Consider the following 23,119-nt stretch of genomic DNA (forward strand, 5'->3'; position numbering starts at 1 on the left):
ATGCCGGCAAGGTGGGTGGAGGAGACTCAGGCACGTAGGAAGACCCTTCCAGGCCCCCACGGGCCACGGTTCACGTGTCTGCTGGATGCCGGTGTGTGTGCTGGGCGGGCCAAAATGAGCAGCAGCCAGCGTGTTCCCGCACGGCCCCCACAGCAAGCTGACGCGCACACGTGCTGTGACCCCCCCCAGTCCTGTGAGAGCGCCCGGGCCAGCAGGGCGGCGGAGGCCTGTCGGGGAGTGTCAGCCCCGAGCCGAGCCGAGGCCAAGTGCAGGGGAGGAGCACAGGGGAGGCCTCGGGGCGGAGGAGCACAGGGGGCCGAGGGAACAGGCCCAGCACGGTGGGGAGGGGGCTGCGGCTGGAGCGCAGGGTAGCCTGGAGCGTCGGAGGGCAGGCGGCCCCCTGACTCCCTCTGGTTCTTCGCTGGAGACGGACGGGGAAGGGATGCCACACGCGTCCAAAGAAAGGTGACAGTGGCCCATGTGCGGTGCAGAGCGACTTTGGGACGTCTGGGCGAAGACGCTGGGTTTGCTCGCAGGTCGGGTGTTGGGCTGAGGCGAGAGGAGAGTCGAGGACGGCACCTGGGCTGTGGTCTGAGCGCTGGCCGGACGGCAGGACCTGCCCAGGCTGCGGTCAGGAGGCGGAAACCACAGCAGCCACTTTAATGGGGAGTTTGATGGAAGGAATTAGTAACTAGGAAAGGGTGGCTGGCTCCCAAAAGGGACAAAAGAACACGGAAATAGCAAAGACAGGAGCGGGCCAGAGACACCCTCAAAGGTGGGTTTGGGGGCTGGTTTGGTTGTGTCCAGGGCCAGCTCCTGGCCCGTGGTCAGGGGAGGCTGGTGGTCCACGGCGTGCGGGGGCTTCACGAGTAACCAGGCTCTCCCTGGGGTGGCTGCGAGGCACCGACGGAACCCAGGGCCTCGGGAGCCAAGGGCTGCGGCGCGGCTGTCACAGCAGGAAGGGTGACCCAGAGGCTGGCGAGGGCCCCTGGGCGTCCGCAGCACCGACAGGAAGGGGCAGCATGTTCAGGTCTTTAACCGTCTGCTCAAGTCACAGCCAGAGAATCAGAGCTGCCATGGCAACACTGAGGGAACCCCGATTTCCTAGAGCCCCGGGGCTGGTGTTGCTGAGAAATGCAGCATTTGACTATGTAGGCCGCAGAATTGCGCTGTCGGCTGAATCGCTGTCCTTGCCAAGAGTCTCGCGTGAAAGTTAGAGCAATGATTGGAAAGAACATCCCGGAACTGCTCCGGGTGGTGGAGTTCCAGGGTGCCAGGGTCTGGAGCCGCTCCCCGGGAGCTACCCCTGGGGTGTGGGAGACGCTGGGCAGAGAGGGGACACCGCGGGTGTTCCTGGGGCCCCTGCCCCCTCACCTGAGGAGTTAAAGACACTCACTCTGGAATCCGCAAAGGGAGCCCCCACCCCGAGTCGCACCCGCGCCCTCTCTCGAAAGGCCAGGCATCGCGCCCGCTGGCAGAGGAGAAACGTTCACGGGGTCCAGCCGCGGCCAGAGCTGAGGGCGATGCACCAGGGCTGGCCCGGAGCCCTCCGTGACCTGGAGCAGGTGGGGGCAGGGCTGGGCCCGTGAGGGGCTGCCCCCACCTTCCCTGCCTGCAAAACAGAAAGCACCGCCCAGGACAGTGCCAGGATGGCAAAGCCCTTGTCGAGGCAGTTGGTCATTGGCCAGCGTCATCCCCGAGCCCCTGTGGCAGGGCCTGTGCCCTTGGCGGTTGCCACCAGTGCTGGTGCGCAAACGCTGTGGCCAGGCGGAGGCCCGGGCCGACCTTTACAGCCAGTCACGGGCAGCCACAAATCACTTAGCTCTGCAGAGCTGGGCAAGGGCACCTCCCGTCCCCCACCTCCCACCGCCCACCGCACCTGGGCCTGCCCCCGACTGCACCTGCAGAGCTGGGCAAGGGGCACCTCCCGTCCCCCACCGCCCACCGCACCTGGGCCTGCCCACGACTGCACCTGCAGAGCGGGGAGGTCTGTGGGCCGAGCTGCTAACGCAGCACCAGGACTGTTAGGTTGTGGTGTCAGTTCCACTCCCAGGACTGAGTGTTCTACGCCCTCCACACGAGTCAACTCACAGCACCCTCCCAGCTCTGTGCGGGGTGCTCCTTGCCCCATTTTATGGATGGGGAAACTGAGGCACAGAGCTGGTCTCCTGAACAGAAGGGGCAGAACAGCCCTTGTCCCTGGGGTTGCGGCGTCGGCCCTCCCATCCCCCCGATTCAGGGAAGACGCGTCCCATGGGTGTGTCAGCCCAGCTGGGTTCTGCGGGACGAAGCAGGGAGCTGGCCCCCCAGGGCCAGGCCCCTCCCGTTCTGCAAGAAAATCACAAAAGGCTTTGTCCCGCCCCATCCCGTCCCGGCACAGCCCTGTCCCCCGGAGAGGGTCTGCAGCATGGGCCCCCTGGCCACCACCAGGGCTCCACCTCAGTCACCAGGCTCCACCTGGTCACCAGTGGCCTGGGCACTGCTGGGCCCAGTCAGGCCTCCCCTCCTGAGCCTGCAGAAAGCCAAGAGGGCACAGGCCAGGGACGTCACCCTCCTTCACGTCCTGGGGCCGACAGCTTCAGGGCGCCCCCAGCATGTCCACCAGGGGGCAGCCCAGCCCCGCTGATGGGCACTGTGCCCGGCTCGGGCCTCGCGGGAGGGGCGTCTCCTCCTCGGGAGCTGGAGAGGCTTAGCTCCCGGTGACGATTGGGGTGGACAGGAAGTGCCCAGTGACCGCGCCGGGCTCTGGCCCTGCGGCTGCCTGAGGACGCCTGGGAGCCAGGCCTGCCCGGGGAGGCGGCCACACACTAGCTCTGAGGAGCAAGGTTTGACCCGTCCGGGGGGGTTCAGATCGGACTGGTTTTCCGCCCCGGTGCTAAAGCCTTGAATTCCACAGCAGGTTGCGCAGAGGGTTTATGGGAAAGCCGTGTGCAAACGTTTGTGACCCGCGTTTCATGGCTCTCGGTGATGCCACCCTTCCCAGACTTGGGCTCTGAGGACTGTGGCCCCCCCCGGCTGGCCTGGCCGAGGGCTGCCGGCAAGCCGCTTCCAGAGGCTGCATCCATGCACCAGGGCAGGCCCGTGGTCCTGAGCACCCTGGGGACACGCCACCCATCTGCGCCACAGTGGCCTGGATGGCACAGCCGCCAACACCTGCTGCTGACTCCACGCTCCCTCCAGCCTCCCGCTCGCAGCCATGCTCGGCAGGGTGAGGGGGTCTGTCCTGCCCACCGCGTGGACACCGGGGACGGAGAAGGGCCCCGAGGCCACGTGGACCCTGAGGATCAGGACATGCCCACGGGGCCACCTCAGAACTCGCTGCAGCGGCAGCAGATTTCTACACGGCCATTTGTTGGAGAAAAACTAACTGCCAGTCCTGTGACCTGCCCCTTGTCACTTAGGCCCTCGAGGCAGCAGTTGGCGCCTTCCCCACCTCCGGCCCCTGCGTGAGGAGTGAAAGGCACCAACCCGGCGAGGCTACGGGGCTCCGTTAGGCTGGACATCTCGGCTCGAGTGCAGGGACAGTTATTCCTTAGGGCGTCATTAGTCAAATATTTAGTCCTCTTTTTAAAAAATAATTGTCATGGTAAAATACACATAAAATTTACCATTTTAACCATCTGTACGTGCGCAGCGCCGTGGCGTTAAGTGCACGCACACTGTTGTGCAGCCCGCACCACCGTCTCCAGAACGTTCTCATCTTCCCAGCTGGAGCTCTGTGCCCCTGAAACACGCACACCCCTCCCTCCCCCGCCCCTGGCACCACCGTTCTGCCTCTGTCTGTGGATTTGGTGGCTCCAGGGACCTCCTAGCAGTGGGATCCGACAGCGTTTGCCCTTCTGGGACCGGCTGATGTCACTGAGCGTCACGTCCTCCAGGCTCAGCTGTGCCACCGCATGTCAGGACCTCGTCCCTCCTTAAGGCTGGATGACACCCCGTTGCACGTGTACCACATCTTGCTTATCAGGCCATCCGTGGATGGGCACGTTTGCTGTTTTCACGGGTAAGCTAGTGCGACCAAGGCCACCGTGATCGTGGGTATGTGGGCCGGGCCCGGTGGCTCCGCCGGTCACCCCAGCACTTTGGAGGCTGAGGCAGGGAGATCGTGTCAGCCCAGTACTATGAGACCCACCTGAGCACCAAAAGAAAACCCCATCTCTACAAAAGTTAGCCGGGCGAGGTGGTGCACAGCTGTAGTCCCAGCCAGGCGGGAGGCTGGGGCAGGAGGATCGCTCCAGCCCAGGAGTTGGAGGCTGAAGGAGCCGTGAGGACACCACTGCGCTCCAGCCCGGGCGACGGAGCGAGACCCTGTCTCTAAAAACAAAAATCAGTGTGCAGACATCTCCTAAAAACCTGCTCTCAACGCTTCGGGGTGTGTAACCAGAAGTGGAATTGCTGGATCCCAGGGTGGTTCTATTTGTCATTTTTCGAGGAAGCAGCACAGTGTTTTCCGCGGTGGCCGGACCATTTTACCTTCCCGCCAACAGTGCACGACGGTTCAGATTTCTGCACGTCCTCGCCAGCACGTTATTCTCTCTCTGTTGCTGTTTTTTAAATATCCGTCCTAATGAGTGTCAGCCCTCTTGACAATAAAAATAACTAGTCTGTCAGCCCCGTGTGCTGCCCGCGTGCACCCGGTTTCGCTCTCTGGTTGGCGCCTGCGCGGGGGCCACCGCCGTCCCCTGGCCGCCCCCTCGCTGGCCGCGCTGGTGCCGGAGCCCCGGCTAAGGCACTTCGCTCCTCACTGCGGCTCTGTGCACTCTCCCGGGGCAGGTTCTCGGCCTTCTGCCCTGTGCGCCGCACCCCACCTGCCCACCGGCGTTCTGCTTTTCATTGACTTCAGAGATAATTTTAATTTCTAGAAGGACTAGAAGTAGTGTGTTTCTCCCCAGTGTCCTTTTTCGCATCAGGGTTTGCCCTTGGCCGTCCCTCACAGCTCCAACCTGGACCCAGGTTTTCCTGACTCGGAGAAAAGACCCCCCCACCCCCGACCCGGGCAAGAGCAGCTCCCGTGAAGTCAGCGGTCACCAAAGGGTGTGCCCGGGCAGGGCTGGCGGACACCTCGGGGATGTGGCCTTGGTGTCAGGCAGTGGCCAATGCTCCTTCCTGGTGGCAGGTGCATCTCTGCAAACCGCGTCTCCTGCCTTGCGGCCACTCTCCCGAAGGCAGAACTTCAGCAATAATCTTTTTAAAACTTAGTGCTAGCAAAAAATGTATTTCTGAAAACAAAAGCAGTGAATCCCAAAGCCAAAAATGTTTCCCTTTCCGTGGTGTCTGGAACTCCGTGGTCGGGTTTGGCAGCAGCGCGGAAGCCGGTGCCCCCTGGGGCCGGGGCACGCCCTGCTCTGCCGACCTCTGTGGTGTCCATGCTGGCTTTGTCCCGTGTTCCTGGGTCACCTCTTGCTGCCTCCACCTCCGCAGGACGTGGGAGGGCTGGGGGCTGCCCCCGTGAGCACAGGGAGGCCCCTCAGAGGGCGGCCTCGCCGGGGCCAGGACAGTGCCCGGGAGCAGACAGGGAGAAGGCGGCGGGTGGGAGCGGCCGTGAGTTGCTGGGGAAGCCGGTGTGTGTTTGCGCGTCCTGCTGTGTGGCCCCGCCGGCTGCCGCTTCCCGCCTGGCCCGGCCTCCCGGGCTCTGCGAGTGTGTGGCCCCCGGGAGAGCCCACTGCTTGGTACCTGCTTCCGTGGCGCCTTCACCCCCCGGGCCCCGGCCTCCCTCTCCCCACCTGGTGCATGCGGATGCCAGCCCAGAGGGACGTGGGCCTCACCTCCCAGTGCCACTGTCCTCAGGCCGGGGGGACACAGGCCAGGCAGGTGGGGCTGGCGACCCCAGGGGCACTTTTAACACAGAAGAGCCTTGAGAATTTGGGGGTCTGCCAGCTTTCCTCACGCTGACGCCCGTGGCCACCCTGGGGCAGAGGAGGGGACTGTGTGGGTGCTGAGGTCGACAGGTGTCAGCACAGCTCGTGCCTCCCCGGCAGACACCCGGCAGTTCACACTGTGTGACCAGGCGCACGGAGGCCAGACACGGCGCCCAGTGGCCCCACTGTTAACTGGGGGTGAGGGGACATGCCTGTCCCTGAAGACTGGGGGGCACCCGTCCCACTGCGGTGCCCTGGCAGGGCCCCCCAGGCTCCGGCCACCTCAGCAGCTGCAGGGCGCAGGCAGGGGGGTCTGGCGGGATCCTAATGTGTGGGGTGGCCTGAGGGGCTGGGCGGCTGGTCCCCAGGCCCCCAGCTGCTGCGGGAGGCGGTGACTGCAGTGAAAGACCTCACCTGCTGCAGGTCCAGTGTTTGGTGACGGTCGGGGGGTTTTGGCCTCTGCACCAGAAACAGCATCGGGGCCGCCGGGGAGCCTGGGCCTGGAGCCGCCGGCCCACCCTCCGCCTGCTGGAATCCCCCGGTGTGTCGGCCAGACCCAGGCAGGACGTCCCCAATGTGCGGGGCATGTGGGCTTGTGACAAGGATGGAGACTCGGTGTGTCCCAGGGGTGCGGGAGTCACTCCCGGTGCAGTCGCCGTGAGAGACACAGCATCGGTTAACGAGGAAGTGCTCCTGCAGTGGGAAAGGCCTCAAGGACTCATTTCTTACAATTCGTTCCAGCTCAGTTTTTTAAAAAAATTTTTTTAATTTTTATTTTTTTTAGAGTCAGAGTCTGGCTCTATCATCTTAGCTGGAGTACAGTGGCGTCATCATGGCTCAAACTCCCGGGGCCAAGTGATCCTCCTGCCTCAGCCTCATGAGTAACTGGGACTACAGGTGCCACCATGTCCAGCTAACTTTTAAAAATTTTTTTAATTTTTTGTAGAGAGTGTGTCTTGCTGTGTTGCCCAGGCTGGTCCTGAACTCCTGGCCTCAAGTGCTGCTCACGTCCCGGCTCGCAGAGTGCTGGGATCACAGGCGAGAGCCACCGCGCCAGCTTGTCCGTGGTTGGGGCAGCACCAAAGCAGTCGCCCGGCCCAGCCCAGCTGGGATCCTCCAAGGCATCGATGAGGAAGTTGCTGAGCCCACGGGGCCGGGCGGCTGTGTGGGGAGCTGGGGGCCCCCGCCACAGCCGCGGGAGGTGGGAGGGAGCCCGGGTGCAGCCGCCAGGGCTGGGAGGGCCGAGCTGTGCAGGGCCCGTCTCCCGCAGGCCCCGTCACCAGCGTCACCCTTGCTGCCCGGGGTCACCTTGGCAACCAAGGGTTTTGTTGGGCTTCGCTCCATTCCCAGTGACCTTGTCCTGATGTTGAGTCCACTGTTCACCTCGGTTTTGCTTAATTTGGGTGTGGACCTGGCCCCACGCGCCATGTCCCCCGCCCCACACCTGTCCTCGCCAGGGCGCCAGGCGTCGCCGACAGGGAGGAGGAAGGAAAGCAGGTGGCACTGGCCCCTGAGGATTTATGTCAGTGGCACAGCGCGCCCCACTCCCCGGGTCCCTGGCCTCACCACGGGGCAGCCACACACCATTGGGAGGAGGGGCCTCACCCAGGCTCTGGGCCGGCCGTCACCTGTGTCGTCAGCCCCCGCCACCGTGTTAATATGTGTTTGTTCACGCGTGGGGCGCATGTCGACTCACTGGGCGGTGGCAGACTTGGCAAACGCGCGTCCAGAGTGTCAGACGAGACGCTGCCATCGGTTGGCGGCGTTGCTCCCCCGGGTGCTGGTGAGCCCCGAAAGGCTGCAGGGCTCAGGTTCTGGGGCCGCCCGCCCTCGCTTGGGGGTGCAACCGATGCGGAGCCCTGACGCGAGGTGCCTGTGCGTCGTGGCTCCAGCTCCCCGCCAGCGCCAGACGCCTGCTGTCTCTGTGACCCGCGTGTGTCCGGCCCCTCCTGCCGGCCGTGCTCACCTGCGGATGGGCGCGTGGCCGCCTGTGCCCACGCCTGCCCCCGCGGCGCTCTCCAGAGGGCAGAAGCATCACCGTTCCCGTCGCTGGCGGTGACGTGGGCCCCAGGCACCTCTGAAGGTCCCCTCAGCCTCGCGCGGATCGAGCCCCTGCTGGTGGTGCCGGAGAGCGATGAGTTCACCACCAGCCCTCGGGGGGTCCCAGCGAGGACGCGAGTGAGACAGACCTGCGGCCGGAGGTCCCAGGCAGGCAGGAGACGAAGGCTGCTCCCAGGGGCTCTGGCCCAGCTTGGCGGGACGTCTGAGGCGTGTGCCGGAGACCCAGGAGGCCTGCGCAGGGGGGCCCGGGGCGCAGGGCGCGGCTTTGGGCACGGCGGGCGGTGGTGGGTGGTGCGGCTTGGGAGCTCCAGGGCTGATTCTGGGCATCTGCACCCAGACCCTCACCTCACCTCACCCACGTGTGGCATGGGACGTGGCCAGGCTCTGGAGCTTCACGCCCATTGTTGCCAGCGCCATGGCAGCTCGCCAGGGGCCCAGAGCACAGTGACCTGTGGCTCTTCCCATTGTGGATTGTCGGGTGGTGCCCGCCAAGCGCCCGGCCCAGAGCATTCCAGGAACCCAGCTGGTGCAGCCTCGAGGCAGAGCCTGGGGTCTGGTGCTGGGGACAAGGTCACCCCTGTGGCTCCAACTGAGCCTCCTAGGGGTGGGGGTGGCTTGGGGGACTTCAGGAGGAAGGGCCCTGTCCATGGTGGCAGCCGAGCCTCCACCACCCAGCCCCCCAGCTGGCAGCCCGGCCTCTCCTGAGGCTGAGAGTTGTTGTGCTGCCACTGCCAGGCGCCCACACGGGCTGCCAGCTGTCTCAGCGCCCCCGGCCTGGAGGCATGAGCCGCTCCGGGGCAGCAGCTGCAGGCCGCCCTGCCCCCACCGCAGCCCTGGGCCCCCCTGGCGCTGTCTCCTGCTGTGACCCGGCTCCCCAGCAGCTGACCCCAGGCTCCCCCAGCGTGTCCGGGAGAGAGTGCACTGCCCACGGCTCCCACCTCCCTGCACTCCCTGCCCACATCCCAGGTCCGGGTCGTGGAGAAGCCCCGAAAGTCGCTGAGCCCTGCCTTTGGCCCCACAGGGACAGGAGCCCCGGGAGGGCCGGCGGGGAAGCAGGAGCCCAATTGACTTCTGCAGAAGCGTGAATAGAACAAAAACGTGCCTTTGGTTAATTTTCCTTCTAATAGAAGTCATTTATAGTGAAATAAAATACCACTACAATCTTGAAATTTTCCATGAAAGTAATTTTCCTGCTACTTCACCTCGTTTTCCCACTCTCCTGTGAGTGCGGTTCAGAACGCAGGCCTGTGCAGGGGGGCAGTGCCGGGGCAGGGACGGACCCCTCCCCGAGTGGCGCGCCCGTTCAGACTGCGGTTTTAATTGGCCTTTTCCTTTGTAAGTGAGCGGCGTGACACACCGCGGTCCTCACACTGCGGCATTGTGGTCTGCAGGTTGGGGTCTCCCGTGTGACATGGGCACAGACGCAGCAGCTTTGTGTTGACAGGGTTTTGTGCCAAAAGTGTCCCCGCGGATGGCATGTTGTTTGCATTCTGTATACTGTGCCATTGTTCCCATACTTCCTGGCATCATTAAAATTCAAAAGGGAGTATATTTTGCAAAGCAAATGGAATCAAATTCTAATAAAATGTACTTTCTCACCACCAAAGGACAGGCTGCCAGGGCCCTCAGGACAATGCGGTTTTCTAGCAGCCTGTGGTCCCTGAGGGCCTGTGGAGGCCCCGGCCTCAGGCCTCGCGGTTCTCTCTGCAGGGACAGTGGCACAGTGACGTCTTCAGTGGACTGGGCAGCATGGCCCACTGCTCAGGGGTCGTCTACTGCGGGTTGTGGATCAACGGGCACCCAGCGGGTAGGTGTCCCCAGCTTTCTTGTTGGCCTTGTGTGTCACTGTGGGGTCCTGGCCCGGCCCCGGGCAGTCACCTGGGAGCCATCGGTCTCAGAGCACCCTGGGGAGAGGCTGGGATGAAGTGGAATCTAAAGGCCCTCCCTTTGGGGGTAGCAAAAATAAAATAAAACAAAATCCCTCCCCCTGTTAGAAAAAACATGTTCCAATTTGATTTCAAAAGGGCTTATGGATAAGCAGAGCCCCCGACTCAGACTCAGTCCCAAGTGGTCCTGCTGCAAGTGTGCTCTCCCAGCCACGGGCTCTCCCAGCCACGGCCCTCCCAGCCATGGCCCTCCCAGCCACGGCCCTCCCAGCCACAGCTCTCCCAGCCATAGGCTCTCCCAGCCACAGCCCTCCCAGCCATAGGCTCTCCTAGCCATGGCCCTCCCAGCCACGGCCCTCCCAGCCACGGCCCTTCCAGCCACAGCCCTCCCAGCCATGGGCCCTCCCAGCCATAGGCTCTCCCAGCCACGGCCCTCCCAGCCATAGGCTCTCCCAGCCACGGCCCTCCCAGCCACGGCCCTCCCAGCCATGGGCCCTCCCAGCCACAGCCCTCCCAGCCACGGCCCTCCCAGCCATAGGCTCTCCCAGCCACAGCCCTCCCAGCCACAGCCCTCCCAGCCATGGGCTCTCCCAGCCATAGGCTCTCCCAGCCACAGCCCTCCCAGCCACAGCCCTCCCAGCCACAGGCCCTCCCAGCCACAGCCCTCCCAGCCACGGCCCTCCCAGCCACAGCCCTCCCAGCCACGGCCCTCCCAGCCACAGCCCTCCCAGCCATGGGCCTCCCAGCCATAGGCTCTCCCAGCCACAGCCCTCCCAGCCACAGCCCTCCCAGCCATGGGCTCTCCCAGCCATAGGCTCTCCCAGCCACGGCCCTTCCAGCCACAGCCCTCCCAGCCATGGGCCCTCCCAGCCATAGGCTCTCCCAGCCACGGCCCTCCCAGCCATAGGCTCTCCCAGCCACGGCCCTCCCAGCCACAGCCCTCCCAGCCACGGCCCTCCCAGCCATGGGCCCTCCCAGCCACAGCCCTCCCAGCCACGGCCCTCCCAGCCATAGGCTCTCCCAGCCATAGGCTCTCCCAGCCACAGCCCTCCCAGCCACAGCCCTCCCAGCCATGGGCTCTCCCAGCCATAGGCTCTCCCAGCCACAGCCCTCCCAGCCACAGCCCTCCCAGCCACAGGCCCTCCCAGCCACAGCCCTCCCAGCCACAGCCCTCCCAGCCACAGCCCTCCTAGCCACGGCCCTCCCAGCCACAGCCCTCCCAGCCATGGGCCTCCCAGCCATAGGCTCTCCCAGCCACAGCCCTCCCAGCCACGGCCCTCCCAGCCATGGGCCTCCCAGCATCACATGGGCCTGAGTGTCTGGGTGGCGTGAGTGTCTATGCTGCCTCTGTCCAGCTCCCCTGAGCTCTCTACACTGTGACATGGCCACAAAGTGGCCCATGGCCCCCTGAGGGGCCAACCAGTTTGGCCTCCGCTGGGGGCTACCTCTCCAGGCCACTTTCCCATCCCTGTACTGTTCCTAGTGGCATCTTGGTGGCCTCTCCATAGACCCCAGGTGAGGGCACTACCCCAGGGGTCAGTCTGGCCAGAGACACCAGTTGTTCATCCAAACCTTGGTGCCAAGTTTGTGACGGACATGCAGGTGCTCAGAGCTGACTCTGGCTCTGCCGATGGCACCGATGGCACCAGGAGGCCTGGGCCCAGGCAGCCCCCTGCGCCCCCTTGGGTGGGCACCAGGACTGCAACAGCCGCCCTGGCACAGAGTCCTGGAGGCAGGGGTGCGGGTGGCTGGGATCACAGGGCGGGGGTCCTGGCACCACAAGCACTCGGGGCCTGGCCCGGACACGCTTCCTCAGGTGGAGTCTCCTGGGGCCCTGGGCCCACCGGAGTGTCTTGGTGACCTCACCCTGAGAGAAGGGGATCCCCAGGTGGTAGCCAGGCCTGGGACGCAGCCTCCATCCACCCGGTGGGGTCTCCCTGGGACAGTGAGATCCTCCCAGAGCACCGCAGGGAGCCGCCTGGGGCGGATGCCTGGGGCACTTCCCCAGCACCACCAGCCCCGCTCCCTGGGGTGCCCTGTCGCTCTGCACCCAAGACTGCAGCTTCCCCCTGGCCGGTTGCAGGCGGATCTCGCTCTGCCCGCTCAAGTTGGCCTGGCGCACAGCACGGCGTTTGCCATGTTGGCGTCTGAGGCCTCCCTGCGCTTTGACAGAGGTGGCACCATAGGGGGTGTCGGGGCTGCTGACCCTGGGCCAAAGCCGGCTCTGGCTGTTCCCACCGCGGCGGTCCCGGTGGAGCCGGGGTGGCCCTGACCGCCAGGAGGCGCCAGCCGGCCCTCGGGGGCCACCCTCGCCAGGGCCTGCTCTGGCAGCCCCGTGTCCACACCTCCGGGCGCTGACTCAGATGCAGGGAATGCAGGGCCTGAGTCCCCACCAGCGGGAAGACTTGCCGGAACATTCCACTGGCATGAACACCCGACGGCCCCTGCACCGCTCACTTCCGCCTCTTCAGCGCTGGGGACCCCTGCGGTGTGTTGAACGTGCTCGGCACCGTTTGGAAACGCACGGCTCCAGGTGGTTACAGCAGACGCCCGCGTCTTCCTGTGAATGACAACGGGGTCACTCTCTGCCGAGATGGCGGTGCTTGTGTTTGTAGCTGTCACACGAGCTCCCCCCGGGAGCACCTCTGATGGGGGTGCATTCCCGAGGGACACTCCCGGCCACTGCTAACGCCACACTCTGCTGTCTCCAGCACAGGCCACCAGGATGGTGATTCTGGGCCCGGAGGTGATGGAAGTGGCCCAGGGCTCCTCCTTCACGCTGAGCGTCCAGCTGCAGCAGGACAGTGGGGCGGTGGCCGAGAGTAAGTGTCCAGGAGGGTGACCTGACCTGCCTTTTCCGAAAGACGAACAGGATCGGGCTCCCAAGCAGTGAAAGTGCAGACCAGGCGTCATCTGGGGCTCCTGACTCCAGCGGTGACGGCGCAGGAGTCCCTGCTGCCCAGAGCGGAGCAGACGGGACAGCAGGCGTGCAGGTGCTCCTGCCAGCAGGGGGCAGCCGCAGGCACGGGTGTGTGAAAACATACGCACATGCGCAAGCGTGTGCATGCATGAACGAGCGCGCACACGTGTGCATGTGTGCTCATGTGTGTCAGACCCCCTCCCTCTTTGTGGAGGAGCTGTGTTCCGTAGCCCACAGCTCATCAGCTGAGGGACACTGGAGTCGTTTGCGCCTTGGCTGTTGGGAGTAGCGCCACTCTGAACATCCGTGTGCGAGTTTTTGCGTGGACATAGGTTTCCATTTCTCCCGGGTGTGCACCTGCAGGGGAATGGCTGGACCATACGGCAGATTCGTGTTTAAACTTTAAAGAAACTGCCGAACTGTCTTTCCAAAACAGCCGCTCCCGTTTGCGATCCCACCAGCAAGGAGCAACGGTGCCGGTCCCTGCGCACCCGTCAGCGCCTGGCACCCTTGCCTGCCCAGCCGTGACCGCCCTGGGGGTGTGACATGGGATCCCCTGACGGCTTCGATCTGCATTTCCCTAGCCACTGGGGGTGCCGAGCAGCATTTCCCGTGCTCAGTGACGTGGGCAGATCTCCTCTGGGGAAATGGCTGTTCAAATAGCTTACCCGTTTCTAAAAATTGCGTTGTCTTTTTAGTGGGAGTTAAGGTTCTTTATGTACTCTGGGTGTAAGTCCTTCGTCGGGTACGTCTTCGCAAATGTTCTCCTTCAGCCTGTGGCTTATCTGTTCATTTTCTTAATGCTGTCTTTTGAATAGCAGAAGTTTTGGGGGTTTTATGTTGTTATATTTTATTTTTTTGAGGCAGAGTCTCACTCTGTCACCCAGGCTGGAGTGCTGTGGTGCGATCACAGCTCACTGCAGCCCTGGACTCCTGGGCTCAAGCGATCCTCCTGCCTCAGCCTCCCAAGTAGCTGGGACTACAGGTGCCACCACCACACCTGGCTATTTTTTTCATTTTTTGTAGGAACAGAGTCTGGCTATGTTGCTCGGGCTGGTTTGAACCCCTGGGCTCAAGCGATCCTCCCTCCTCGGCCTCCCAGAGTGCTGGGATTATAGGGGGGAGCCACCACATCCCACCTGCCTTGAGGGACTTAATCTTTAACAATTTCTTGTAGTACAGGTTTGCTGGTGATGAATTCTTTCAGCTTTTGTATGACTGGAAACATCTTGATTTTGCTTTCATTTGTGATAGGTATTTCTCCAGACATAAAATTCCATTTCATCTTTCAGGCCTTTAAAGATGTTACTCCACTGTCTTCTTGTTTGCATTGTTTCGGACAGGAAGTCTGCCGTCATCCTCGTCTTTGTTTCTCTGTAGAAACCAGAGCTTCTTCTCTGGCTGCTTTTAAGGTTTTCTCTGTACTGATGGTTTGAGCAATTGGACTCTAATGTGACGTGGTATCATTTTCTTTGTGTTTCTTGTGCTTGGGGTTCATTTGGCTTTTTGCATCTGTAGGTTTTCATCAAATTTGGAAATTTTCAGCCATTTTCTTCCAATAATTTTTCTGTCACAGCCTCTCCTGTGCATCACGCGTGTACAGGCTGCTTAAAATTGCCCCACTGTTCACCGGATCCCTCCCTCCCTTCCCTCCTTCCTTCCTTCCTTTCTTCTTTTTTCTTCCTTCTTTTTTTCCTTTCTTATTCTTTTTTCTCTCAATGTTTTATTTTGGACAGTTTCTATAGCTGTGCAGTTGGCCCTTGAACAACACAGGTTTGAACTGTGCGGGTCACTTATATGCAGATCTCCTTCTGGCTCTGCCATCACCAAGACATCAGTCCCACCCCTCCTCTTCCTCCTTCCCCTCAGCCTCCCCAACAGGAAGATGATAAGAATGAAGCCGTTCACTCATGATGATCCACTTGCACTTAAGGAGAGTAAATATATTTTCTCTTCGTATGATTTTCTTTCCTCTAGCTTACTTTCTTGTGAAAATGCGGTGTTTAAAACATGTAACATACCAAACATGGGTTAATCGACTGTTTATGTTATCGGTAATGCTTCCAGTCAACAATAAGTTATCAGTAAAATTCGGGGGAAGTCAAAAATTATCCACAAGTTTTTGACTTCGCAGCGGGTCGAGGCCCCGACCCCCACGTTGTCCAATGGTCAGCTGTGTTTTCAAGTCCACAAATCTTTTCTCCTGCAGCGGCGTTGGGCCTGTTGTGGTCACATCCAGGGTGTTTTTCATCTCTAGAAGTTTGACTCTGTTCTTTTTTACATCTTGTGGGTCTCCGTTTCACTTTTGAACACAGGGAATGCAGTTGTAATAATAACAGCTTTTTAAACGAACTTTTCTGCTAATTCTAACGTCTGTGTCAGTTCTGGGTGGGTTTCAATGCACCGATTTTTCTCCTCGGTATGGCCGTACCTTCCTGTGTCCTTTTCCCGCCTGGTGATCTTGGATTGGCCGCCAGACATTGGAGATGTGACCTTGCTGGGTGCTGGACGTGTTTTGTAGTCCTGTAAAGGTTGTGGAGGTTTGCTATGGGGCACAGTTAAGTACTTGGAGACAGTGTGATCCTTTCGGGTCCTGCTCTTATGATCTGTCAGACAGGTCTGGAGGAGAACTCTTCCCCAGACTAATCATTCCCCATTACTGAAGCGAAACCCTCTGAGTTTCCTGCGACTTCTGAGTTTCCCAGCCTGGCAGATGAGGAGCACCTCGCCCAGCCCTGCGGAGCCCCGGGCCGTGGTCCCTCTGATTCCTTCAGTGGTTCTTCCCCGGCCTCGTGGAGCGTCTTCGTGTGCGTGTGCTGATCTGTGCCCTGCCGGGTGCTCGGGGGCCCCCCGCAGACGGCCAGGGTCTGCTGTCTGGGCCACACTCTCCTCCTTGCCACCAGCCCTCTGAACGCTAAAACTTTGACCTTGTACCTTGTGACCCCCAGATTATCAGCTCCTTCTTCTCAAGTGAGGGGGTTCGTTGGGCTCTGCCTCAGTCCCTGCTCCCTGCACTTAACCCCGCACATCCTGTCCAGTGGTGGGCTGGGCAGTCACAGACCTGCACCCCGTCTTTCCTGCTGTCCCAGGCCCACTGTCCTCAGTTGCCTGGTGCCCAGGGTCCTGAAAACATGTTTCTTATAGCTTGTCTGCTCTTGGGGTTGTTTTGAGTAGGAGGGAAGAGCGGTCCCAGCGACTCCGTCCTGGCACAGACGGCGATCAGACCACACTGGTTTTTAACACTGCGTCTGACGTCTTTTCTTCCCAAGCCAAAGGCACTGCGGGGATCTGCCCACGGTGTCGCCTTTTCCAGATCGTAGTGGCACGAGAGGCCGGACAGTGCGGCCTTTGCTGGCGCTGGCCAGCGTGCTCACCAGCCTCTCCTTCCCCGCCGGGCCTGGACCTCACGGAGTCCACATGACCAGCCCCTGGACCCGCCGTGTGGGGGAGGACCTGACACTCACCAGCAGCCCCCAGGGGGCAGCCCCGGCATCGGGCCCCTCTCCCCTGGGGCCTCAAGTGGGAGCCCACCTGTGTCTGCCGCTTTGCCAGTCCTGAGTGTTCAGAAACCCGGTCACTTCCCGATTCCTCTGTCCCGACATGCAGCATCTACTCCGGGAGCTCGGGACTGGCCTCCCTGCCCCTCCCCGGGTGCCCGAGCCGCGCTGCCCAGCACTCCTTTCTGTCAGGTCCCTGGCTGTGGCAGACACCCAGCTCCGCCACCCCCGCCTGCCCAGCAGGGCCGAGGAGCTCTGTGCTCAGAGACACGGGGTGGGGGGGTGTCCACTCCTCCGCGCTGTCCTCTGGGAACTGCCTGCAGCCTGCGGTTCCCCGGGGCCAGGAGCAACGGGCTGCAGCACCTGCCCCCAGAGCAGCTGGTGCTGGCGATGCTTGTGCACCCGCTCAGCAGGCACTTAGCGGGCACCAACTGTGTGCCAGGCCCCGCGCTGGGTACCTCGGGGTGGGGGGCCCATCGGGATGGGTACGGACAGAGAGCTTCGATGTCTGCCCAAGGTGATGAGGACCCCGCAGAGGCCAGACTCGGACACATGCTCCCTGCGGTCCCCCCTGCAGGCCAGGGGTGCAGTGTAGTGACCCCGTGGGGCTGGTCACCCGGGAGAGGCCCTCCCAGCAAGTGCAGACGGGAGGCCAGAGTGCCCTGAGGCCCAGAACAGGAGGCCCGGGGACCAGGACTCGAGCGTGGGGGCAGCAGGGACCCCAGGGCTGGGAGGAGACCTCTGGCAGCCCAGGGGAGGAGTAGAGGCTGGAGGGGCAGGCAGGGGCTGTCCAGTGGCCCGCCCAGTTCTAAGTGCTGCCCCACCAAGGCCCACCCCGGGCCCCTTCCCCCGGCGGAGTCCAGGGAGCCCCGGGCCCACGTTTGCTGTTCCGGGGCGCAGTCTGAGGGCTTCTGCTTCTCTCCTGGAAGGCGAGAACGGCCGGGTCCTGCAGCTCTCAGCGGGTGTCAGGCGAGTGCAGCTGCCGGCCTACTCCGAGGTCAGCTTTTTCAAGGTGGACGAGGACAGCCGGGAGACGTCCATTCAGACCCCGTTGTGAGTGAAGGGGACACGGACACGGTGCCCTGGTGCCCGAACTCGGACTGGTTTTTAACGGCAGATCTCGCCACGAGACGTCACAAGTGACGATGGCAGAGACTCTCCCCTGGGAGGCCGTTCTGCTCCTTGGGCCTCGGTGCTCCCAGCCCAGCAGGGTTGCCGGGCAACTGGCGGGACCCCCGAGAGTGCCCAGTGCCCCCTAGAGCTGCTCCCAGGCCGCGTCCCAGGGTCAGAGCCTGGGCCACCGGCCCCCCCACTCCCCCCAGTGCTGAGGGGGAGCAGAGCCAACCTGCCCCTTCCCTTCACAGTGGCTTCGAGTGCATCCCTTATCCCCTGTCTGCGGGGACGCTGGAGCCCGGAGCGGCCCTGGAGGATGCTGGGGCCGACTCGCCCCTTTCCGGGGGAGACCTGGACCCAGCGCTGGGGTCAGATGTCTTCTGTGGCCAGGGTGACACCCCCGACAGCCACCCCGGTGAGTGCAGTCAACAGGCGGTTGGTGGTGGGCAGTCAAGGGTGGGGGGGTGGCAGGGGAGCCCCAGAACCAGGCCCGAGCAGGAGCTCCCAGGGGGTCACCATGCAGTGGGTGAAAAGGCAGGTGGGGGCTGGCGGTCCTGGGTGTCCTGGCAGGTGGCCAGTGGCTGTCCCTAACACACAAACCCGACGCGCAGTCCTAGGGGTGGCCCCGGGCGGCTCAGGTCCCTTTGCGTGTCTGTCCTGAGCTAGCTGGGGCTGCCGCACGCACAGGATGCCCTGGACTCCCGGGGCTGTGAGCCAAGGGCCGGGCGTCGGGGGCACAGGGCCTGTGCTCAGCCTAGACACCCATGGTGGCCCCCGCCCGAGGCTCTGTGGGCACCGGTGGCCCCAACTGCTCACGCCTTGGGCCTGGTTTTCCGGCTGGTTCCACTTCTGTGTGTTCAGCTCAAGGTCTTCACGAGGCAGAGCCCCCCCGCAGTGGCCCCAGGCAGGCAGGTGAAAACCATCTCTGTAGGGCGCTCGGCCTGGATCTGCCACAGATCGTTCCGGAATTATTCACAGTAACTGGGTGCTGAGCCGGGGAGTTGAACCAAAGTTTAGTCACCGCGGTGTGTGTTCAGTGACAGCGAATCCCCGCGAGTAACCCGGCGCGCTGGGATTACGGGGTTTGCGTCCTAATTCCGGGATGGGGGGATGGCTTTGACGGGCGTCTCAGGCGAGCACGGCTCTGGGGCTGGGGGTCATCGGTGGCATATCATGTCCCCCACCGCGGCCCTGCACCCCCGTCCCTCTAGACTCTGACAGGAGGAGCAGGACGGCTCCACAGACGTCCCTGCCAAACAGGTTCACGGGCACTTTGGGTTTGGGCCTTCAGGGCGGGCCCAGCTGACGGTGGAGGTCCCCCGGCCCCACAGCTGGGACCACGTGGGGGCCACGGGGCCAAACAGGGCAGAGCTGAGATGTGGGGTGGCATCCAGAACCGAGACGTGGTGGGCGGGGGCTGGGAGGCCGGGAGCACGGCCGCCTCCCCTGGCACGATGGGCGTTCCAGGCTGACGGATGTCCCTGGTCATCAGAAATGCCCCCTCGCCAGCCCTCGCCGCGCCTGGCTCTGCCGGAAGCACCCGGGGCCCAGCGTGACTCCTCCCAGCCCCATCCACCACACAGGCCACCCCAGAGACGGCAGCCCACCCAGGGGCCGTCCAGCCGGGCCCCCACAGTGCCTCTCCTCTTCCGGACTTGCACCCCATGTGCCCCCAGGAGTCCGCCCAGCTCCTCTCATTGGGTCTCCTCATCCCCTTGCCGCCTCCCTCCTGCCCAGGCCCTTCAGCCAGGACCCCTGGAGCGGGCACTGGGCAGGACAGGCCCGTCCCTGCCCGGCTGCCCTCTCCCAGGGTGGCCCACCCCCCACCAGCCGGAGGCCCCTGCAACCCGGCCGCACCCCCATCCTGTCCCTGCAGCCAGGCCCACCCTCCTCACATCCGCTGCCCAGGGTGCTCGGGCCCCAGGGGTGGCATAGCTGTGTGGGCTCAGCCAGCTCTGACTCCTCGCTGCCTGCAGGCGACAGTGCTGAGGGTGGTGTTGGCAGGTGGCACCCGAGCCCTCCTAGTCACCCGGAGCCCTCTGTGGCCCTGTGGCCCTCCCAGGCCCTCCTGGTCTTTGCCCGTGGTGGCCCCTCTCTGTGTAGCATTCCTGGCTGGTCCCTGGACCCCGTTCTCCCTGCGGTCGTTCGCGGCTGAGGTGGGGAGGAAGTGGCAGTGAGGTGGCCTATCAGGGACTCAGGAGGACCCCTCTGCAGCCAGGTGTCCCCTCCAGGTGCCTGAGCCCAATCCCCTTCCCACCCGACCCCCACCCCCAAGCTTGACCCGGCTGGTGGCCAGAGGCCCCCAGGGCCGCGGGGGTCTGCCTGGCAGAGGCCGACTCTGCAAACAGGAGCCTGAACAAGCCGTGGAGGCCGAACCCATGAGCTGTTTCCCAGGCGGCTGACCAGGAAGGGCCGGCCGGGCAGCGGGGGCAGGGGGCCGGGTCCTTCCTCTCGGGAGCTACGGCCCAGGGCGGCGGGAGCCTGAGTGCCTCTGCAGGGCGCCAGTTGGTCCATCCCTGGGGGCTGCGGGGCCAGTGGGACCCGGGGGCAGGGGGTCTGGCACGCACCCGGTCTGCCTTCGCCTCAGTTTATAGAAGCAGCTTTACGCCGCATCGGTGGAATAGTCTCAGATTTCTGCGTAAAAACACTCACCAGGCGCCGCTGCTCCTGCTTGCGGAGGTTTTCGGAGCCAAGTAACGAGGTCTGGATTGAAACCAGGCCCCGGAATGCAGGGTCTGCGTGTCGCCCGCCGAGCACCGCCCGGCCTCCCGCAAGCGTCCCCGTCCTTGTCGCTGTCACATGATGCCGGTGCCGCCACCCCTGGGTGCCCGTCCCTACGGCTCGCATCTGGGGTTCACCCGCCTGGGGGTGGGTCCTCCTCCGGGGACGCCGCTCCCGGGCTCTGGGCTCCGGCTTGTGCTGGCTTCGCTGTGACTCGATGTCCCGGCACAGATGAAGTTACCTGTGGGGAAGCCAGAGGGACGTGTCCTGTTCTCGTGAGAGCTGCCAGGCCTGGCCCCTGAACACTTGCGGGGTGGCCCAGGCCCGCTGGCACCTCCCCCACAGCGTCTGGGATGGGCTTTCTGACGCTGAGCCTGCTTGTGCCTCAGTCTCCTCGCCCATAAAGCGAGGTTTGCAGCAGCATCTGGTCCACCCAGGCCGCTGCCTGAGCCCGCGTGCGGCCCCAGCGGGTGTTCACAGAGGGCAGCCAGGGGAAGGACCCCTCACGGTCTGCCCCGTGGAGTCCCACCTGAGGGGGGAGGAGGGGTGGCGGAGGGGCTCCCTGCCTGCTTTTCCTTTGCTTAAAGCCGGGTCTTTCCCTCGTGGGGAGGGCTGGTCGGGCGGAATTCACCCCGGGGACACTGGGACCCTTGTCCAGGCAGGGACCCGGGACAGGTGGCTCTGCACGCTGCTGGGAGCACAGACCAGCACCCACGGTCCGAGCAGGGCGGGGCCTCAGCCACCTGTGCAGGGGGACGGGGAGCAGAGGTCGCGCCCTCGGCCCGCATCTCTGGCGGAGGAAGCACGTGGGTTGCCCTGTCCGTGACCCCCACAGTGCCCCGCAGTCTCCATGATTCGTGAGTTGTTCGACTTTGCAGTTAAAACCCGGCCCAGGTGGAGAACACGCTGATTCTGTCCCACCAGCGGGAGTGTGGGGGCTGCTCCGACCCCGTGTGAGGGTCTCCTGCAGTCCCAGGCTAACCGTGTCCCAGCCGCTGTGCTCACACACTCGCGTGGAACCCGTGGTCCGGGCTAGACGTGGCATGGCGGGACCCCGATGGGCTTCACCTGTGGCCTTTGCTGCCGGGGCTGCGCTGGGCTGGGGCCGCCGACAGGTGGGGATGTGCCACCTCCCCCCAGCCCCACCTGCCGGGACACAGCGAATATTCCCGACAACCTCTGGGTTTCCCGCCCTTTGAGCAGTTAGGGTTGGGGGCGGGGAGGTCGGGCTGCTCCCGGCAGTGGGTGGGGAGGGGGCTCCGACCTGCCTCAGAGAAGCACCGCGGCATGAGTCAGACCTAAAATTACAGCAGAGTGGGCGTTGTCTTACATTGAAAAGCAATTACCGATGTTTCAACATGTTCCCGAAGCTCCGTGCCGACAGCCAGGGGAGCTGGAACACCTTCCCCAGCCGCAGGAGCAGCGCGGCACCCCACTCTCTGGACCGTGGAAACGGGACCAGATGCTGCCACCAGCCTCTGTCTTGCAGCCTGGGGTGTGCTGTGGGGGCCGGGGCACGTGGAGGCCCCGGAAGGCAGCCCCACCCGCTGGGTCAAGGCCGCTGGGCCCTCCCAGGGGCACGTCCAGCCCTGCCCCGGTGCCAGGGTTGGGGAGCACAGGCCTTGGTCCACTGCCCGTGGAGGAGGCTAGAAATGCAGCCCAGCCCCTGCCCCCACCGCAGGGACAGGCCCTGGGGGTTCACGTGCACCCCACTGTGCCCAGCTGGGACTCGGGCTCAAAGCGTCTTGCCTGGACCCAACAGCAAGTGAGAAAACAAACCCTCAAACACTTGGTTTTCGTTTATACAAATAAGTAAAATGAAGAGAGAAAAGTGCTTCCTCTTCCCAGAGGCCCTCATGTCAGTAATCGCAAATTGCAGTATTTTATTATTTTGTTGATATGAAATATTTCAGTAGTTTAATTGTTTTTAACTTTCGAATAGACGATTTGCATTGCATTGAGAAGACGATTTCCTAGGCGTGGGCTATTGCCAGATATTCTAAACCCTATTTTGGTTAAATTACGGCACCCAGATTTTAGTAACAAAGCACATTGATTTTATATTCAAAAAGATTTTTATATTTAGTCTCTTAACCTTTTGTAATTCCCACCCACGGCTTCAAACGAGGAGCCCTTTTGTGTAGCGTGCTGCGGGTGGTGTGTGCCGCGGCCACCGAGGCCCACGGAGTCCCAAGCAGGTGCTGAGGGCTGCAGGCTGCGCATGGCTCAGACAGGCCCCTGCAGATTGGACTCCGGACCCCAGAGAAGCCACAGGCTTGAGAGGGTCAGATTCCCTTTTTTTTAATGCACAAACCTTCCCTGTGAACGTTTTCCATGATCTCAGTGATTTCTGTTTCTCACGTGCTGCACAAATGGTTTTGCGTGTTCCTCAGATGATTCTATGAAGAATCAGCCGTTACTGTGAGATGATTTTAGAATTCAAGGTGCCCTCTGCCGCTAATCCCACCTTGTCAATAAAAGTGACAGCGTGCAGCAGAGAATTCCTGGGAATTTCATTGCCTCGTGGGTGAATCAGGTTTTAATATTAATTGTCTGTGGTTAATTACGGCAGAATAGCATAAAGGAGCCATATTTTTAAAGGAAAGTTTGTGCTATAAATTCTTTTTCTAGGAATCACATCATATAGAGGGAATGTCCCAGAAAGATATAGTATAAAAAGGCACCGTGTTGCTTCTAGTGCCAGAGCAGGGGGTAAAAATGGAAATGAACGCGACACTCGGTGTGTGTCCCTCTCAAACCCAGTGGCTCGGGGTGGGGCAGGGTCCCGGGTGGCGGCTCTGGGCGAGGTGAGTCCTCACGTCGAGGCTGGGAGGGCTGGGGAGCCCCCCATCTCTCTCGGGGCTCAGCAGTCTCCTTAGCGGGAGCTGCTCTTTTGGGTAGAATCTACCCTTTTACTCTCTCTTCCTTCTCGGACCCTCTCACTTCTCCAAGGTTCTTTCTTGTTCCTTCCCCTTCCTGTCCAGGACAATTCAGGCCCAAAGCCATTCAGACCCGCCAGTGGCGTGGGCGTCGGGGCCTGGGGGGCTCTAGGAGTCAGGGAGC

The 23,119-nt window shown here is 62.7% G+C and overlaps 1 protein-coding gene across 2 annotated transcripts in view; it reads left to right on the plus strand.

Moving 5' to 3' along the window:
* Positions 1–23,119, plus strand: part of MORN1 (MORN repeat containing 1) — a 45,518-nt gene that overhangs the window by 5,915 nt on the left and 16,484 nt on the right. For both annotated transcript variants that reach the window (XM_045548715.1, XM_045548716.1), the window contains exons 7-10: positions 9,630–9,726; positions 12,517–12,627; positions 17,152–17,275; positions 17,587–17,750. In XM_045548715.1, coding sequence (XP_045404671.1) covers positions 9,630–9,726; positions 12,517–12,627; positions 17,152–17,275; positions 17,587–17,750 — 496 coding nt within the window. The remainder of the gene's footprint in view (positions 1–9,629; positions 9,727–12,516; positions 12,628–17,151; positions 17,276–17,586; positions 17,751–23,119) is intronic.

The sequence above is a fragment of the Lemur catta genome, chromosome 3, assembly GCF_020740605.2.
Source record: "Lemur catta isolate mLemCat1 chromosome 3, mLemCat1.pri, whole genome shotgun sequence".
Classification (NCBI taxonomy): domain Eukaryota; kingdom Metazoa; phylum Chordata; class Mammalia; order Primates; family Lemuridae; genus Lemur; species Lemur catta.